The sequence below is a fragment of the Etheostoma spectabile genome, chromosome 2 (assembly GCF_008692095.1).
Source record: "Etheostoma spectabile isolate EspeVRDwgs_2016 chromosome 2, UIUC_Espe_1.0, whole genome shotgun sequence".
In the NCBI taxonomy this organism is placed as follows: Eukaryota; Metazoa; Chordata; class Actinopteri; order Perciformes; family Percidae; genus Etheostoma; species Etheostoma spectabile.
In genome coordinates, this window is record NC_045734.1 from 24,037,724 (window position 1) to 24,051,669 (window position 13,946).

The window sequence follows — 13,946 nt, forward strand, 5'->3', positions numbered from 1 at the left end:
TGTGTGTGTGTGTGTGTGTCAGATTGATGCTGAGAGAGGAAGCACCCAGCGCTCCTCCAAAGAATATTGTGGCCAGTGGGCGGACAAACCAGTCCATCATGGTCCAGTGGCAGCCTCCGCCAGAACCCCAGCTCAATGGAGTCCTCCGAGGATACGTACTCAGGTATATACACGGACACAGAAACATACACACACATACAGTATTTGGCTTCATAACACTGCTGTTAAAAAGCCTACACTCTGAGTCTTTCAGGACTTTGGGACCTCTGCACTGTGTAGATTCCAGAAATTCCAGAAAATACGCTGTTAAAAATTCTGCTACTCATTTAAGTAATTTATCAAACATTTACTGGTACCAGCTTTTCAAATGTGAGGATTTGCTTCTATTTGCTACTTTATACCAATGACGTGTATACAATATCTTGGGTTATTTGGACTGTTAGATTGACAAAAAAAGCTATTTCACATGGTTAGCTTAGAATCTGGAATATTGTGACAGACATTTTTTTTTACTATTTTCTGACATTTTTAAGATTTAACATCTGTAAAAAAAACAACAACTATGGATTACTGGTTACTCAACACTGCAAAGAAATCATAGTTGCAGTCCCAGTAGAGAAAAAAAACCTAGGAACATGTATACTGTAATCTTATCAGTCTACTCATACATTCACACACAGACACAGACTTCACAGCTCTTGGTGCCCTTGGTCCAGTGTCCTTCACTTTGATGTCTACTTAAAGTGTGACACACTGGGTGTAATCAAACTGTCCTCACACTGTATCACATGACATTTGCATATAATTGCAGCAGAAGTTATCAGGTCTTTATCCTCGTTCCGTGGGTTATCTCCTCTTCAGAAATCAGTTGAAAATAGAAACGCACACTCATACATCTCCACTGTCATCATTTCAGCTTGTTAGGACAGAGCATCTACCTCCTCCTGCCCTTCCCTTTGGATTCTCATTTCTACTTTAATACTATTACTCCCCCTTCTGCTCCTGCCCCAGTGTAAGTGTCACTGTCATTGTGTCAGGTGGAGAGAGAAGAGAAAGGGGTTATCTCCTTCCCACTACAGAGATCCCCTGTCAGCCTCCGGCACCTCCTCACTTTGTGTCTGTGTGTGTGTGTGTGTGTGTGTGTGTGTGTGTGTGTGTGTGCGTGCGTGTGCGTGTGCAAGTGCGTTTGTGTGTGTGTGTGTGTGTGTGTACGTGTGTGTGTGTGTTTACAGTATGCATGTGTAATAGAGTGCTGACTCAGCCGGTAAAACGTTGGAATATCTTGTTACACAGAATAGGCGCCATATTAAAACGCTGACATGTGGATTATTACTCCATTCAGCTCCATCAGATATGTACCATACCTAAGTGGTATTACACCTCACTATCTAGTTGGGTCATATATCCTTTTAAGTGGACATTTATATCACATGTAGTAAAGCGAAGGCCTTGAAGGTGCACTATTCAGGGATGTCTACCAGGCATTAAAGGTTTTTAGAGATTTTGACATGATTCAAGCGACTTATCTACAATAGAAATCCTTTAGAATATAGTTTATCTGCCTGTCCAATGTCCAACATGAATGATGCTGTGTTAAAGTCATATTTTTATGTTTATTATTTAATGTGGAGTTAGACTATACAGCATGCACAATAGTATTCTTTTATGTTATTGTATTATTAAACTATGTGCAAAGTATTTCCAGGCTTGAGCACATTTCTATGAGCACATTTGGTTATATTATGTTCATTCCTTCCATGCTTTTTTCCAAAGCGACTTAACAAGTAGGTTTTTGTATACTAGGAATTTGGTATTTGGTATTTTAAGGACTGCGAAAGTCAAGAATCATAAATAAAAAATAAATGTACAATAAAAAAAAAAAGTGACGCAAGTCCGTGTGGAGATTAAACGTTAATGTTAAACATTATTGTGTAAGTCCTTGGGGGTTCCAGGCCTTATTGATGAGGCCAGGAGCAGTCGAGAAGAAACGTGGCGTGTGGATGTGGTCTTGATGGACCGCAGCCTCCAGCCAGAGAGGAAAGTACATATATCAGGAGCTATTCTGGGTTTATTTTTGTAAAACGTGAGAAGGAAGAGCCAGGGATTGAACCATCAACCCTTACGATTAACAGCAGATGTATTCTACCGCAGCCATAATATACACACGTGTCTATGTGTTTTGACTTATGCTGAATCCCTTTACTTTCCTCACTGACAAACCAACATATTTACAAGTGTGTGTGTGTGCGTGTGTGTCTGTGTGTGTGTAGGTACCGTTTGGCAGGGCTGCCAGGGGACTACCAGGAGAAGAACATTAGCAGCCCAGAGACCAACTACTGTCTGCTGAAAGATCTGATCATCTGGACACAATACCAAATCCAGGTGGCTGCCTTCACTGGAGCCGGCCTGGGTGTCTACAGCAGCCCTGTCACTGAGTACACTCTGCAGGGAGGTGAGTTAAGACTCACACAAAGTTTTATTTCCTAGAGGGCAAAGCAAATGTACCAAGAAATCAGTCCATGCATACACACAGCTTAGTGAACCTAAAGTGTTCCAGCATCAAAATATTAGTAGCATGATCTTTCAATGTACAAAGGAAACATATCATGCTTGTTTTCAGGTTCATTCTTTTATTTTGGATTTCTACTAGAACATGTTCAGAAATGTTAAAAAAACTAATTATTTTTCTCATACTATCCGTGTAAATATACTTGTATTCACATTGTATTCACAAAGCCTAGTCTGCTCTGATTGGCTTGCAAGAAAAATACGACACACCTTTGCAAGCTAGTTCTATATAGCTGTAGTTCTCAAGCAGTTGGTGAGACAAAGCTGGAGTGTTTTTGAAGTGTTTCCTGGTGGTCAAATAAATTATATAAATAGAATAATAGTTAGGAACTAGATTAATAGATTTTTTACATTTCCTTAAGTGAACAAACCAAACATTGGTCGCACCTATTGAAGGACATGCTACTTCTTGTTATGCACCCCCACATTCAGATTTGGTGGTTGTGCATGAACCTTCATTATTAATGATATAAAAGAGAATATTAAGTACAAAGGCAATGGGTTTCCCACCTACACAAACTTACTTAAAAAAACTGGCATGTGACTATGCTGTTTACAACACTTACACACTTTAGCTTTACCTGCCCAGATATTTGCTTTTTAATGTGGATGCAACTTTGTAGACACATACACAAGTAAAAACCTTTACACTACAGTACACCACAGATACATTTCTATAACGGCAGCAGGTTGCAATAGTGTATAGGTAAATAAATCCTCAACTATTTTCACGTTTTTGTGTAGTGACCAAACAAGAGTTAAGAGATAAAGGCAGCAGTGCCTCCGCAGGCTTGTGACTTCTCTTTCAGTGATAGGATGAGGAGCTCAGCTTTGAGAGAAGCCAGTTAATGCATTTTAGACTCGCGTTAACATTGCCCCTGAGGCATCCCCTGAAAGGCATATCCGCTTCAACCAACTGGGAGGAGACCCTAGGGGCGGCCCAGGACTTGCTGGAAGGATTACACCTCCCATCTGGCCAAGGAGCACCTCGGGGTGCTGCAGATTCAGCTGGAGGAAGTTTGTGGGCCTCTAAAAATATATTATAAGATACAGAAAGAGATATATATATATATATATATATATATATATATATATATAGTGTGTGTTGATTGTAATGAACATGGCTACACAGATGAACACACTTTCAAGTCTTTCAAACGTAAATCCATGCAGATGTAGTGAAAGAATGTAAGTGAACAAATTAAAAGGTAGAGGAAAGGCAGTGGCCGTGTGGGTAAATCTTCTTTAAACACGCAATCTTCTCTTCCCGACTTTTATTTCATCAGTATATAATCATTATTAAAGATGGGCTGCGCCGCTCACACACATACACATGTACATAAAACTCACAGTCATTATTGCAAGAGTTCAGGACAGGTTTATAGACTCAGGAGAGGGAGTTAGTCTCATTAATTATTCTAATGTGGTTTAATGGGAGTGGCTGCAATGGATTGGACATTCTCTCTCTCTCACTATCTCTGAGAGGATATGGTTGAACTCAGTGTTAGACTCTGATAACATTGCTCTTCTCCCGCTCTCTTAAATACAGGCATACACGCATACTAAGTTTTCCCCAGAGGACAGAGTTTAGGGTTTTATCTGTAGCTGTGAGCCACGAGGGGTTAGAAGCCGATCCCCAGGAGTACATTCAACAGGGTTGGGGTGGGGGGGCATCGTGAACATCAATTAATCTTCCATCCCCCTCTTTTTCTTCTCATCCTTTGCCTCTATTTCTCTCTCTCGCTATCCCTTCCCTTCCATTTTCACTAGTTTTTGTTCAGTTCACTCTCCTCTTTCAGTGTGTCTGTGTGTCGTCTGGCCTCTTTGGCTCAAACGTAAGATGTAAAGGACATTCCCATCATGCAACAGTGCATTATCACTCTGTGGCTCTCAAGCATCAGCATAAACCCCTTACAGTGTAATCACCATAACATGGGCTCACAGACACACATACTGTATGTATAAGAGCAAACACACACATTTCACAGTCACACTCTGCTTTTTATGACTTTAATGTTATTATGGAACCTCTTTCTCTCGCTGGTTTGATGTATATAACGCATAAAGATTCACATATTGAGGCACATTCATACACTTACGTGAAGGAAAAATGATAAAAATAAACAAGAGACATTGGACCAATCTTGGAGTGGATGAAGGAAATCTAGTGTCTATCGTGTGTGAGCCAAACACTACATGTTCAGCCCTTGTTTACCATATGTACCTCCCACCGGCCTCCTTTTTTTCAAATCTAACAAGTAACCCACATTTTATAGGGAAAAAACACTGTAATATACAAAGTATATTCCACAACCTCTTATATCTCGTAGCGCTCTGTTCTCCATCTCACTCTCTGGTGGATAATGGTGGCCAAGTTTATGAGTGCTTCAAACATTGCTATTCTTGCTATTTACTATATCAATTATTACTGCTCTGCTTTAGTTTGACTGCAAATCTTTATTATTCAACTTTTTATTGTTGAATATTTGAACCGATATTCAAATTTAAACAGAAAAGTCCTACAGTACTTTATTACAGATTGTTAGCAACATGGATGTGTGGATGTTTTTGTATTTCAGGTCAACAAGGGATAAGTAATTCACACTAGTAATGCTGGTGCATCGCAATTGTAAAGTAAAGTAGCAAGGAAATACTTGTTCCATGGATAAAATAGTTATATTTCTGTAATTTAAAGGGGCAGTGATTTAACACATGATTCAGTTTATCTCTCACAAGGAGTACTATCCAAGCTATGACCAGAGTTGTACTGTATAGAGTCTTCTAGCTTGACCCGTACAGTGTACTAAAAACCAGTATATCTCATACACTACTGTGTCGATTTTGAACTTTATTTTTTGTAATCACAGTCATAATTTTCATCTCGTTATGTGTCTGATAAATTGTCATTTTTAATCAATAAATCATGGCGTACTATGCAGTAACATCATTTAGGTAATAAAGATGATGAGTGATGAGGCTACAGGATTGAACCAACAATTCCATCGAGTCATCTTACTTTCTGTGGACGTTGTCTGTCCTCCTGAGGTCACTGACTGAATCGTTAATAATTATATTTATCATTTTATCTCTCTTTATGAGCTCTAATTGTTCGGCACCGGTCACTGAAGGAGCAGTACCCTAATCTCTCTTAGTCATTCCTAAACGGATACTATGCAAAACAGGTGAATGCAAAATACAATAGATGAGATTCATTTTATTGAGAAATTAGGTAATTTTTCAGCAGAGAATACCAGTGTAGGTTTGACATTTAACTTTTGCAAGCCTAGCAGATATCTTTAATTAAAAAATGAACTTAATCTCAATGTGAAATACTGAAATATGGTGCTGTATGATATATGTACAGCCACTACTTGTAAAAAGTAAAAGCAAAACCCAGAAAACTGTTTAATTCGGCAGCTTAGGGCTCCAAGTATACTGTATTTGTTTTTTCCCCAGTGTATTTAAACACAAATCCTCTTCCCTGTGGTGTAACCATTGCAGCTAAATGTTAAGTGTGTGTGTCTGTGTGCTTAGTTCCCACAGCACCTCCGCAGGAAGTGGAAGTTTTAGCTATCAACTCGACTACCATCCGCTTCACATGGAACCCTCCGCCTCAGCAGTTTATTAATGGCATCAACCAGGGATACAAGGTAAGCCTCTCTGTGTGTGTGTGTGTGTGTGTGTGTGTGTGTGTGTGTGTGTGTGTGTGTGTGTGTGTGTGTGTTTGTGTGTGTGTGTGTGTGTGTGTGTGTGCGTGCGTGCGTGTGTGTGTGTGTGCGCGCGTGCGTGCATGTGTACAATACTTAGAAACACGGCAAGTTCACACATTAAAGTTCAATGAAGTGAAAGACCTTTAATATTTTTGTCATGTGTGCAGGATCTCACCAGTATTTTTCATGAGAAATTAAATTATTTTAATGATGATATACAAAAAAATAAATCACATAAAGCATGACTTTTAAATGTTCAAAATGTCTTTACTCATCCGGTTAATATTATAATAATATCATTTTTATTTCAAAATATTTTAGTAATACTGAGGTATCTAGTCCAAGACCAATGAATCATAATACATGCAATCCATGGATCATTCCCAGCAGAATCTATAAAATCTATCAAAAAAATCTATTTATCTATATTTTCATCAATTTAACAGTTTATATAAAAATAGACCCTTGTAAATATTTGCATTTGTGAGGATGTATCTGTAAATTCTGTGAAAAACCTATTAACCCCTTACAAGGAGTTTTAGCTCAAACGCCATGCCCCAAAATGCGCTGCCTTGCTCTTGTTTACCCATACGCTTAGCCCAGCCAAGTGAGGGATCAGGTCCAGGTAGAAATGAATGATAAAAATGACTTATGGATGAAAAAGAGAAAGGAGTCAATGGGATAAGAGGAGAGGAGGTGTTGAGGAAAATTGGGCGTGAGGGACCGAAGAGTAATAAGAGACAATAAAAAAGAAGCGGGATAATGAGATAACGGTGAGAGCGAAGGATTGAATAGTTTGAGTGATCCATACATAGTAGTTCTGGTATGCATTTCATTCTTTACTTTATTGTGGCAACCAACCCCTAAGCAACTGATTAACATGAAAAGAAAATGCATCTTATTCTTGTTGTGCATCGTTGGGTCCATGTGAATGTTTTAGAGAGTGTGAGTGTTGCTGTCTTTGTTGGTTGATAATTACTATACGCCTTTGCTTCTGTTTGATGTGGCTCTCTGATGCTGTCTCTATATACTAGGCTTTACCACTCAGACTCAGTGGAGCTTCTCGGTGCTGCTGCACATGCGGATGTGCATCTTTGAGTGCGTTGTGCTGGTTAGAGGACAGTAGATAATGATATTAATTAAAAGAGGATATGAAGCAAAGCCTCATCTCATCCCCCCCACAGATCACTGACTGTATACAGTACCCTTAATAATATAGCTCAAAACTGATTGTTGTAGGGGAGGGTAGAGCCACTTCTGTTGAGTCTACATTTACATGTCCTTGAAACTGTCTTATGACATATTTTTTCTTATGGAGTGGAGTTTAAGACAAGTTGACCTTACATAACGTTTTCTATCTCTCTAGCTACAATAGATATGTTTGAATATTTGAATTATCATGGTTATATAAAATATGCTTTGACAGTGAATTAGGCAGAAAGAATATACGCTAAAAATATGTACTATACAGAAACCTTTATGAAGACGTTTAGCTTATACCTGAGGTACCACATGTGGCAGCTGGAAGATCAAAGTGTGTTTTTTCCCCTGTGTGCCATTGTGGTGTTGTGTCTCTGCTGCTCAGCTCTACTTGGGGACAGCACTGTACTGCATGTGTTCTTCAGCCCACTTTGGGTTTCCATTGCAATCTGGTTCATAATGCGCATGTTACTATAGCAACAGCAGACCCAATCATCCCAGCACCCTTTGAAAGTGGACTAGCACCAGATGCTTGAGGGTGCCAGATCAGCACTCTACTGCACCCAAACTGTACTGTGCTGATAATAAAGTACAATAGAAAACCTTATTTTACCATGACAGACTGAGTGCAGTGCAGCACCCTTTAGGCAGAGAGAAAAGCAGCCCCTCAACTGTCACTGGGTAATATCACAGACTTTTTCCTAGCAGGAGATCCCTGTGTTTTTGATTGGGTTGCCAGTGCAGACAATGTGAAGCACTGGGTACATTGGAACAGCCTTTACAGTGTTAGTCCTGAATATTTCTCTTATTTTGGTGAATTTGACAACATGTTTCTGTAACACTCATTTCACCAATCTATTTAAAGCAAAATGTGTAGTTATGAACATCCAAAAAACCCAGTGTGGTTAACTACCAAGAAGCATATTGATTGAATAAAAAGTAAATAAATATCAACATACATTATACAACTCCAATATGTCTTAGGCTGCTTCTGAAATCACTCCCTTGTTTACTCAATCACTCTATGACCTGTGAGGCTCCACAATGGCCCGGTCGCTGGGTCTCTCTCTCTCTGCTAGATTAAATTCAATGAAACCTTCACAGAGTTTGAACTGTTTATTCCATCACTGACTGCATGTGGCAACTTTAGTGGAGAGAATGGTTAACATTAGGCGCTTGTTTAAAATTGAAGTCATACTATACAGGGACAGTGTGGGTTATGCACAGTGGTACCGCATCCAAAAATAATGCAACAGTGTTGGTACTGTTCTGTTAGTGTTACCTAATGTACTGTGCAGAGGATAAACCCAGAAGAAAGAGGAAATAGTCTAGATTCTAGAACCAATTAAGGGTCCTATCTTGCACCCAGCGCAACGCGGCGCAAAGCCCGACGCAAGTGTTTTTGCTAGTTTAAGACCGACATAGTTGTCAATTTTCCATCCAGTGCCCATGTTGTTTAAATAGCAAATGCACCTGCGCCCATCTTTTGCGCCCATGGGTTTGCGCCCATGGGTTTGCTGGTCTTACAGGGAGGTGTGTTCAGGTGCATTCTGGGCTTATTGCTATCATGAGGTAGCGGTAAGTGATCGCGCCATTGACCAACAAAACCTGGTCTAAAGTCAATAGCGCAGCTTTTCATTGTTATTTGAACAACAAATTAATAAAATGCGCCTAGGTTTGTGCACAGCGTGTGCACACTATGATTGTTACACACACAGCGCAGAAGCGCAGCAGTACACAAATATGCAAAAGATTACAATAAAAATTTCGGTGCAAACTTACCATCGTAAAGGCAATGCGCCAAGGTACAAACGCATCTGGCTTTTAAACGGAATGGGCGATGACACTTTGATTGGTTTGTCACAAGTTACGCCCAAAACACACCTATGAATTAATGAAGACACTAAGTACAACCCTTTTGGATCATGCTCCCGGCGCACAGACCCTTTTTTTTTCGCCATCGAACTAGCAAAAGTGGATTTGGACACGCCCTAAACGCACCTGCCCCATGCGCTTCACGCCAGTTGCTTATATCATTAAAATAGGGCCCTAAATCTTTCAAACAGCAGGTCTTAAAGCTTCAAAGCTCAAAGCAGCTGAGACAGTTTGCAAAGCATTGAGAGCACAGAGTAGTAAGACGTTTCGTTTCTTTATTCACACAAATAAAAAAAACTAAAATATACAATACACTGTAGAATTTGCAAAAAAATGTTAATGAGAATTTCCTATCCCCAATTTGTATCTATCTATCGATCATTTTAAACACAACACTTATTCATAATACATGCAGGAAAACACAAACGCCTTCATTAACAGATTACATTCATGTGACATGGCCTTAAGTCTTCACAAAACAAAAAGAAAGACAAAGGAGAAAACAAACACACTTAGAAAAAGAAAGACAAATAATAATAGGCCTATAAACTTGTATGACAAAGAAAAAATATTGGTTGGTTATATAGGGAGTCCATTAGGTAAATATTAGTTGGTTATACGAAGTAATTCTAACGCTGTATGGAAAGACTGCAGGACGACTCAGCTCGATTTGTGCTAGTTCTCATTAATATTCAACAAGCTAAGGTGCTTGACTCTGATTGGCTGACAACTAGCCAATGAGAGTCTGGCTATCAGCATCCTTTTCCCAGCGCAACTGGGCAAGCTCATGAATTGTAATTAGCCCAGGCAACATGACTTCAGACAGACCAGCTTTTGTAATTGGCCTGATTCCTTTGCTTATTTCTTTGGTTTTGTGTGGCAGGACACCTTTAAACAAATTCAAGACAAATTCAAAAAATGTGACCCTCATTAGAGTATTCTAAACTGAGATTGGAAAGTACAGCAAAGAGACAAAAGCTAAGTGTGGAATTAGTGAATGAAATTGATGATTGTATGCAAATATGTCATGAAGGAACTACAAAGGAATAAACCAGTCAGGAGATGGTTCCCTTGATAAACAATGAGGACACCTATTTGAAGAAATAGAGGCTAAGAGGAATGTCTTCAATGTACACAACTTATTCTTAATGCTCGTTTCTGAAGACGGTAATATGCATACAGGTCAGAGTTATCAAATACAGATTTAAATAAAAGATTTGCTTTGTACCCTAATGGCAATGCAGTGATAATGAATGTATGTACATGTCTCATCTACAATATGCCATTAAAGACACATTTTGAATTATATAAGTATATACAGCTTGTGTGCAAACAGTATTATGGGTTTGTACTTACCATTAACCCTTTGCACTGCCTAATTCTGATGAAAATGTGGCGCTAACTTCACATCTTAGCCACTTATTGTTAAACCAGGAACTACAGTATAAATATCACCACCATCCAACCATATCACAGTGTTGCCCAAGGCTTATCTCTTATTATGAATATGTAAGTAAGTGTATGCTTTTGTGTCTGTTTTTGTGTATGAAGCAATAACGCTAACCAAACTGCTGTGGTTCTGAATATAAATCAAGCATCACAATAGAGAAAATGAACTTTTCATTAGACTGATAATCAAACTTAGTGTTTGTCCTCAGACTCTGTTATGACTGCTAATAGCCTGCAGGCAGGGATTTATGTTAAGTATTACATTTATACATAAATAAATGTTTGGAATGCAGATAACTTTTTTAGGGAATGACATATGAATATTTTTTTGCCATTTTCACATATTTGTAAATAGCATTTGGCAGTTTCAAACTTTAATGACAGAAAACTTGTAGGTATCAGTCGGAGTCAAAAAAAGATTCACCATAGCCTGTACTGTGGTACAAATAAGTTTTGTTTCATAACTGCAGTCTGAATAATAATATTTGGATTTGGTAGCCTGAAGCCAATACTGTTTGATTAAAAAAATAACTAAACAAAACATAATAGAATACAACAAATAAATAACTGTGATGGACATGTTAGGTGTTGTGGTGACCTGCTGGAGGAAAGAAGATTCCATAGACGCTATTTGGAACCTAGATGTCACCAGTAACCTTTTTTTTCAATTTCACACAGCTGCTGGTCTGGCCAGAGCAGTCTCCAGAGGATAATATTGTGGTAACCATCACCCCAGACTATCCCAGTTCACGCCACACAGGATTAGTCAGCGGACTCAAGAAATTTACCTGGTACTTTGGCTCCACCCTCTGCTTCACAACACCTGGAGACGGCCCCCGCAGCCTGCCCACTCTGCTACAGACACATGAGGACAGTGAGTACACACACACACACACACACACACACACACACACACACACACACACACACACACACATACACACACACACACAAACTTCAATGTGAATAAAGCCAGAACAGAACACAATATCAGCCTCTCCTATGAATAATAATGAAAGTGTATTGACTTGCTCTGTGTTCAGTCCAGCTGTTTCCATCAGTGTGATACACAGCTATGAACACAGTGTGTTTTCTCAGGTTCTTACTTACTTTTGTCTAGTTTTTAATCTTTTAGTTCTTATTCCAACCCCCCCCCCCCATTCAATTTCTCCACTGTGTCTTCTTAAAGGTAATGGATTCATATGTTTTCGTGTACATTTGTATTTATAGTTTACTGTTCCATGGATAAACATAATAGCTGCCACTCCCAGTTGCAAGTACACATGCACACAGTCGCACCGTCACATAAACTCAATAGCCTATAGGCAGACAAACAAGCAGTTATTACCAACCAGCAATTATTGAGTGGGACAGGGATGTGTGTACACACAGACACACAAATACACGCACACACTTCCACACATCCATGGACTGGTATTGATTGGGGGCTGGGCGTGTTGCAGGGTTAACGGTGGGTGTAATTCTTGCTTGATGATAGCTTTTTTGCGTGTGTGTGTGTGTGTGTGTGTGTGATTGTTATTGAATGTCTCAGATGAATAGCTTAATCGCTCTGCAGGGAGAGTGGTTAGAGAGCCATACATGAAATGAGAACCGACAGGCATGCATTCACCTTAGTGTGTGTGTGTTTGCGTGTTGGTCAATGCAGATGTGATTAGGAGGTAGTGTGTGAAGTTGAGCAGTAGGTAATAGGCTGCATGGACAAGAGATAGTTGTGTTTGTGTAGAGGGATGATTTCCGAAAACCATATTGTTGAAGAAGTTACAATATAACTAATATCTGATGTACATTGTTTTTTAGCACCTGGACCCGTTCGATCCCTGAGCTTCACTGAAATCTTGGACACGTCCCTCAGAATCAGCTGGGCGGAGCCTGAAGATAAGAATGGCATCATCACTGGTTAGAGCATCTATCTATAAATTGCAGGAACGTCTGTCTGTCTGTCTGTCTGTGTGTTATGCGCATATCTCTCGAACCGTTACTGTGATGGATTTCAAACTTGACAGATATCTTGCGTCTTGCAGGAGTAAGTGCAGTGCCAAGATTGACGTTGTTTTGATTAGAAATGCAAATATATCATTAAATATAAGTAAAAGAAGCACATATTGGCTTTTGCTGCTCTAGCCGCTGGGCACTCTCCCTCTCACACTGTGGACCAGAGACAGAGACCAGCGGAGCTTTGGCAGCTAAAATGTGAAATACACCTCAGACCCACACCCACTTTGGACTGTCTTTGACTTTAAATAAACAAACAACAATTCCTGAATTGCTTTGACTCTTTTCCTGCTTCCAACGTTAGCTACATGATTGGATATACCAAACTTGCTTTTCTTCACTTTCCGAGCGCACGGGCGGATAACTGAAAGGAACATTGCGACTGTTGGCGACAAAAAGTCGCTATGCTTTTCCGTGTCTACAGAAGCCAATTGCCAATGCTAAATATCAAACAAACGCCAGACACTATATAGTATTAAGTTGCTGTGAGCTGTAGCCTACATTTACAACTTCTAAACAAAGGCAGAACATAAAGTAATCTTGGAGATTATTCTTTCAGAGCGTTGTGCAATGCGAGAAAATCTCAGAGATAAACCAGACACACACAGCACTTTTCATCAGACTCAACCTGGGTCGGGTTAATAAAGTCTACTACTAACTAATAACATTACTGTTGCCAAAAAAAATCTGAATCAAATCCCCTTCTTCACCGTTAACTGTCAATTCACTAAACCTGTATGGAAATGAATACCTCTGCTGAAATGGTCAATTTGTTAACACAAGACAACGCTGTGTCTCTCTCTCTCACTCTCTCTCTCTGTCTGTCTCTTTTTATCTCACTCTCTCTCTGTCTGTCTCTCTTTTTCTCTGTCGCTCTCACTCTCTCTCTCTGTCTGTCTTTCTTTCTCTCTCTGTCTCACTCTCTCTCTCTCTCTCTCTCTCTCACTCTCTCTCTCTGTCTCTCTGCGCGCGCACACACACACACACACACACACACACACACACAAACACAGCCTGGTTCTTGTGTTTGATTAACGCTGATATGTTATGTATATGATATATTTTGCGATTACATTCTGAATCTGCAACGTTCTCTGGCGGGTAAATCTTTCTGTAAGTAATTTTGGGGTA

At 39.6% G+C, this 13,946-nt stretch overlaps 1 protein-coding gene across 1 annotated transcript in view; it reads left to right on the top strand.

Moving 5' to 3' along the window:
• sdk1a (sidekick cell adhesion molecule 1a) overlaps positions 1-13,946 on the top strand; it is a 259,374-nt gene that overhangs the window by 196,762 nt on the left and 48,666 nt on the right. The window contains 5 exon segments of the mRNA XM_032542220.1: positions 23-163; positions 2,271-2,452; positions 6,103-6,218; positions 11,481-11,676; positions 12,621-12,719. Of these exon segments, the coding sequence (XP_032398111.1) occupies positions 23-163; positions 2,271-2,452; positions 6,103-6,218; positions 11,481-11,676; positions 12,621-12,719 (734 nt within the window).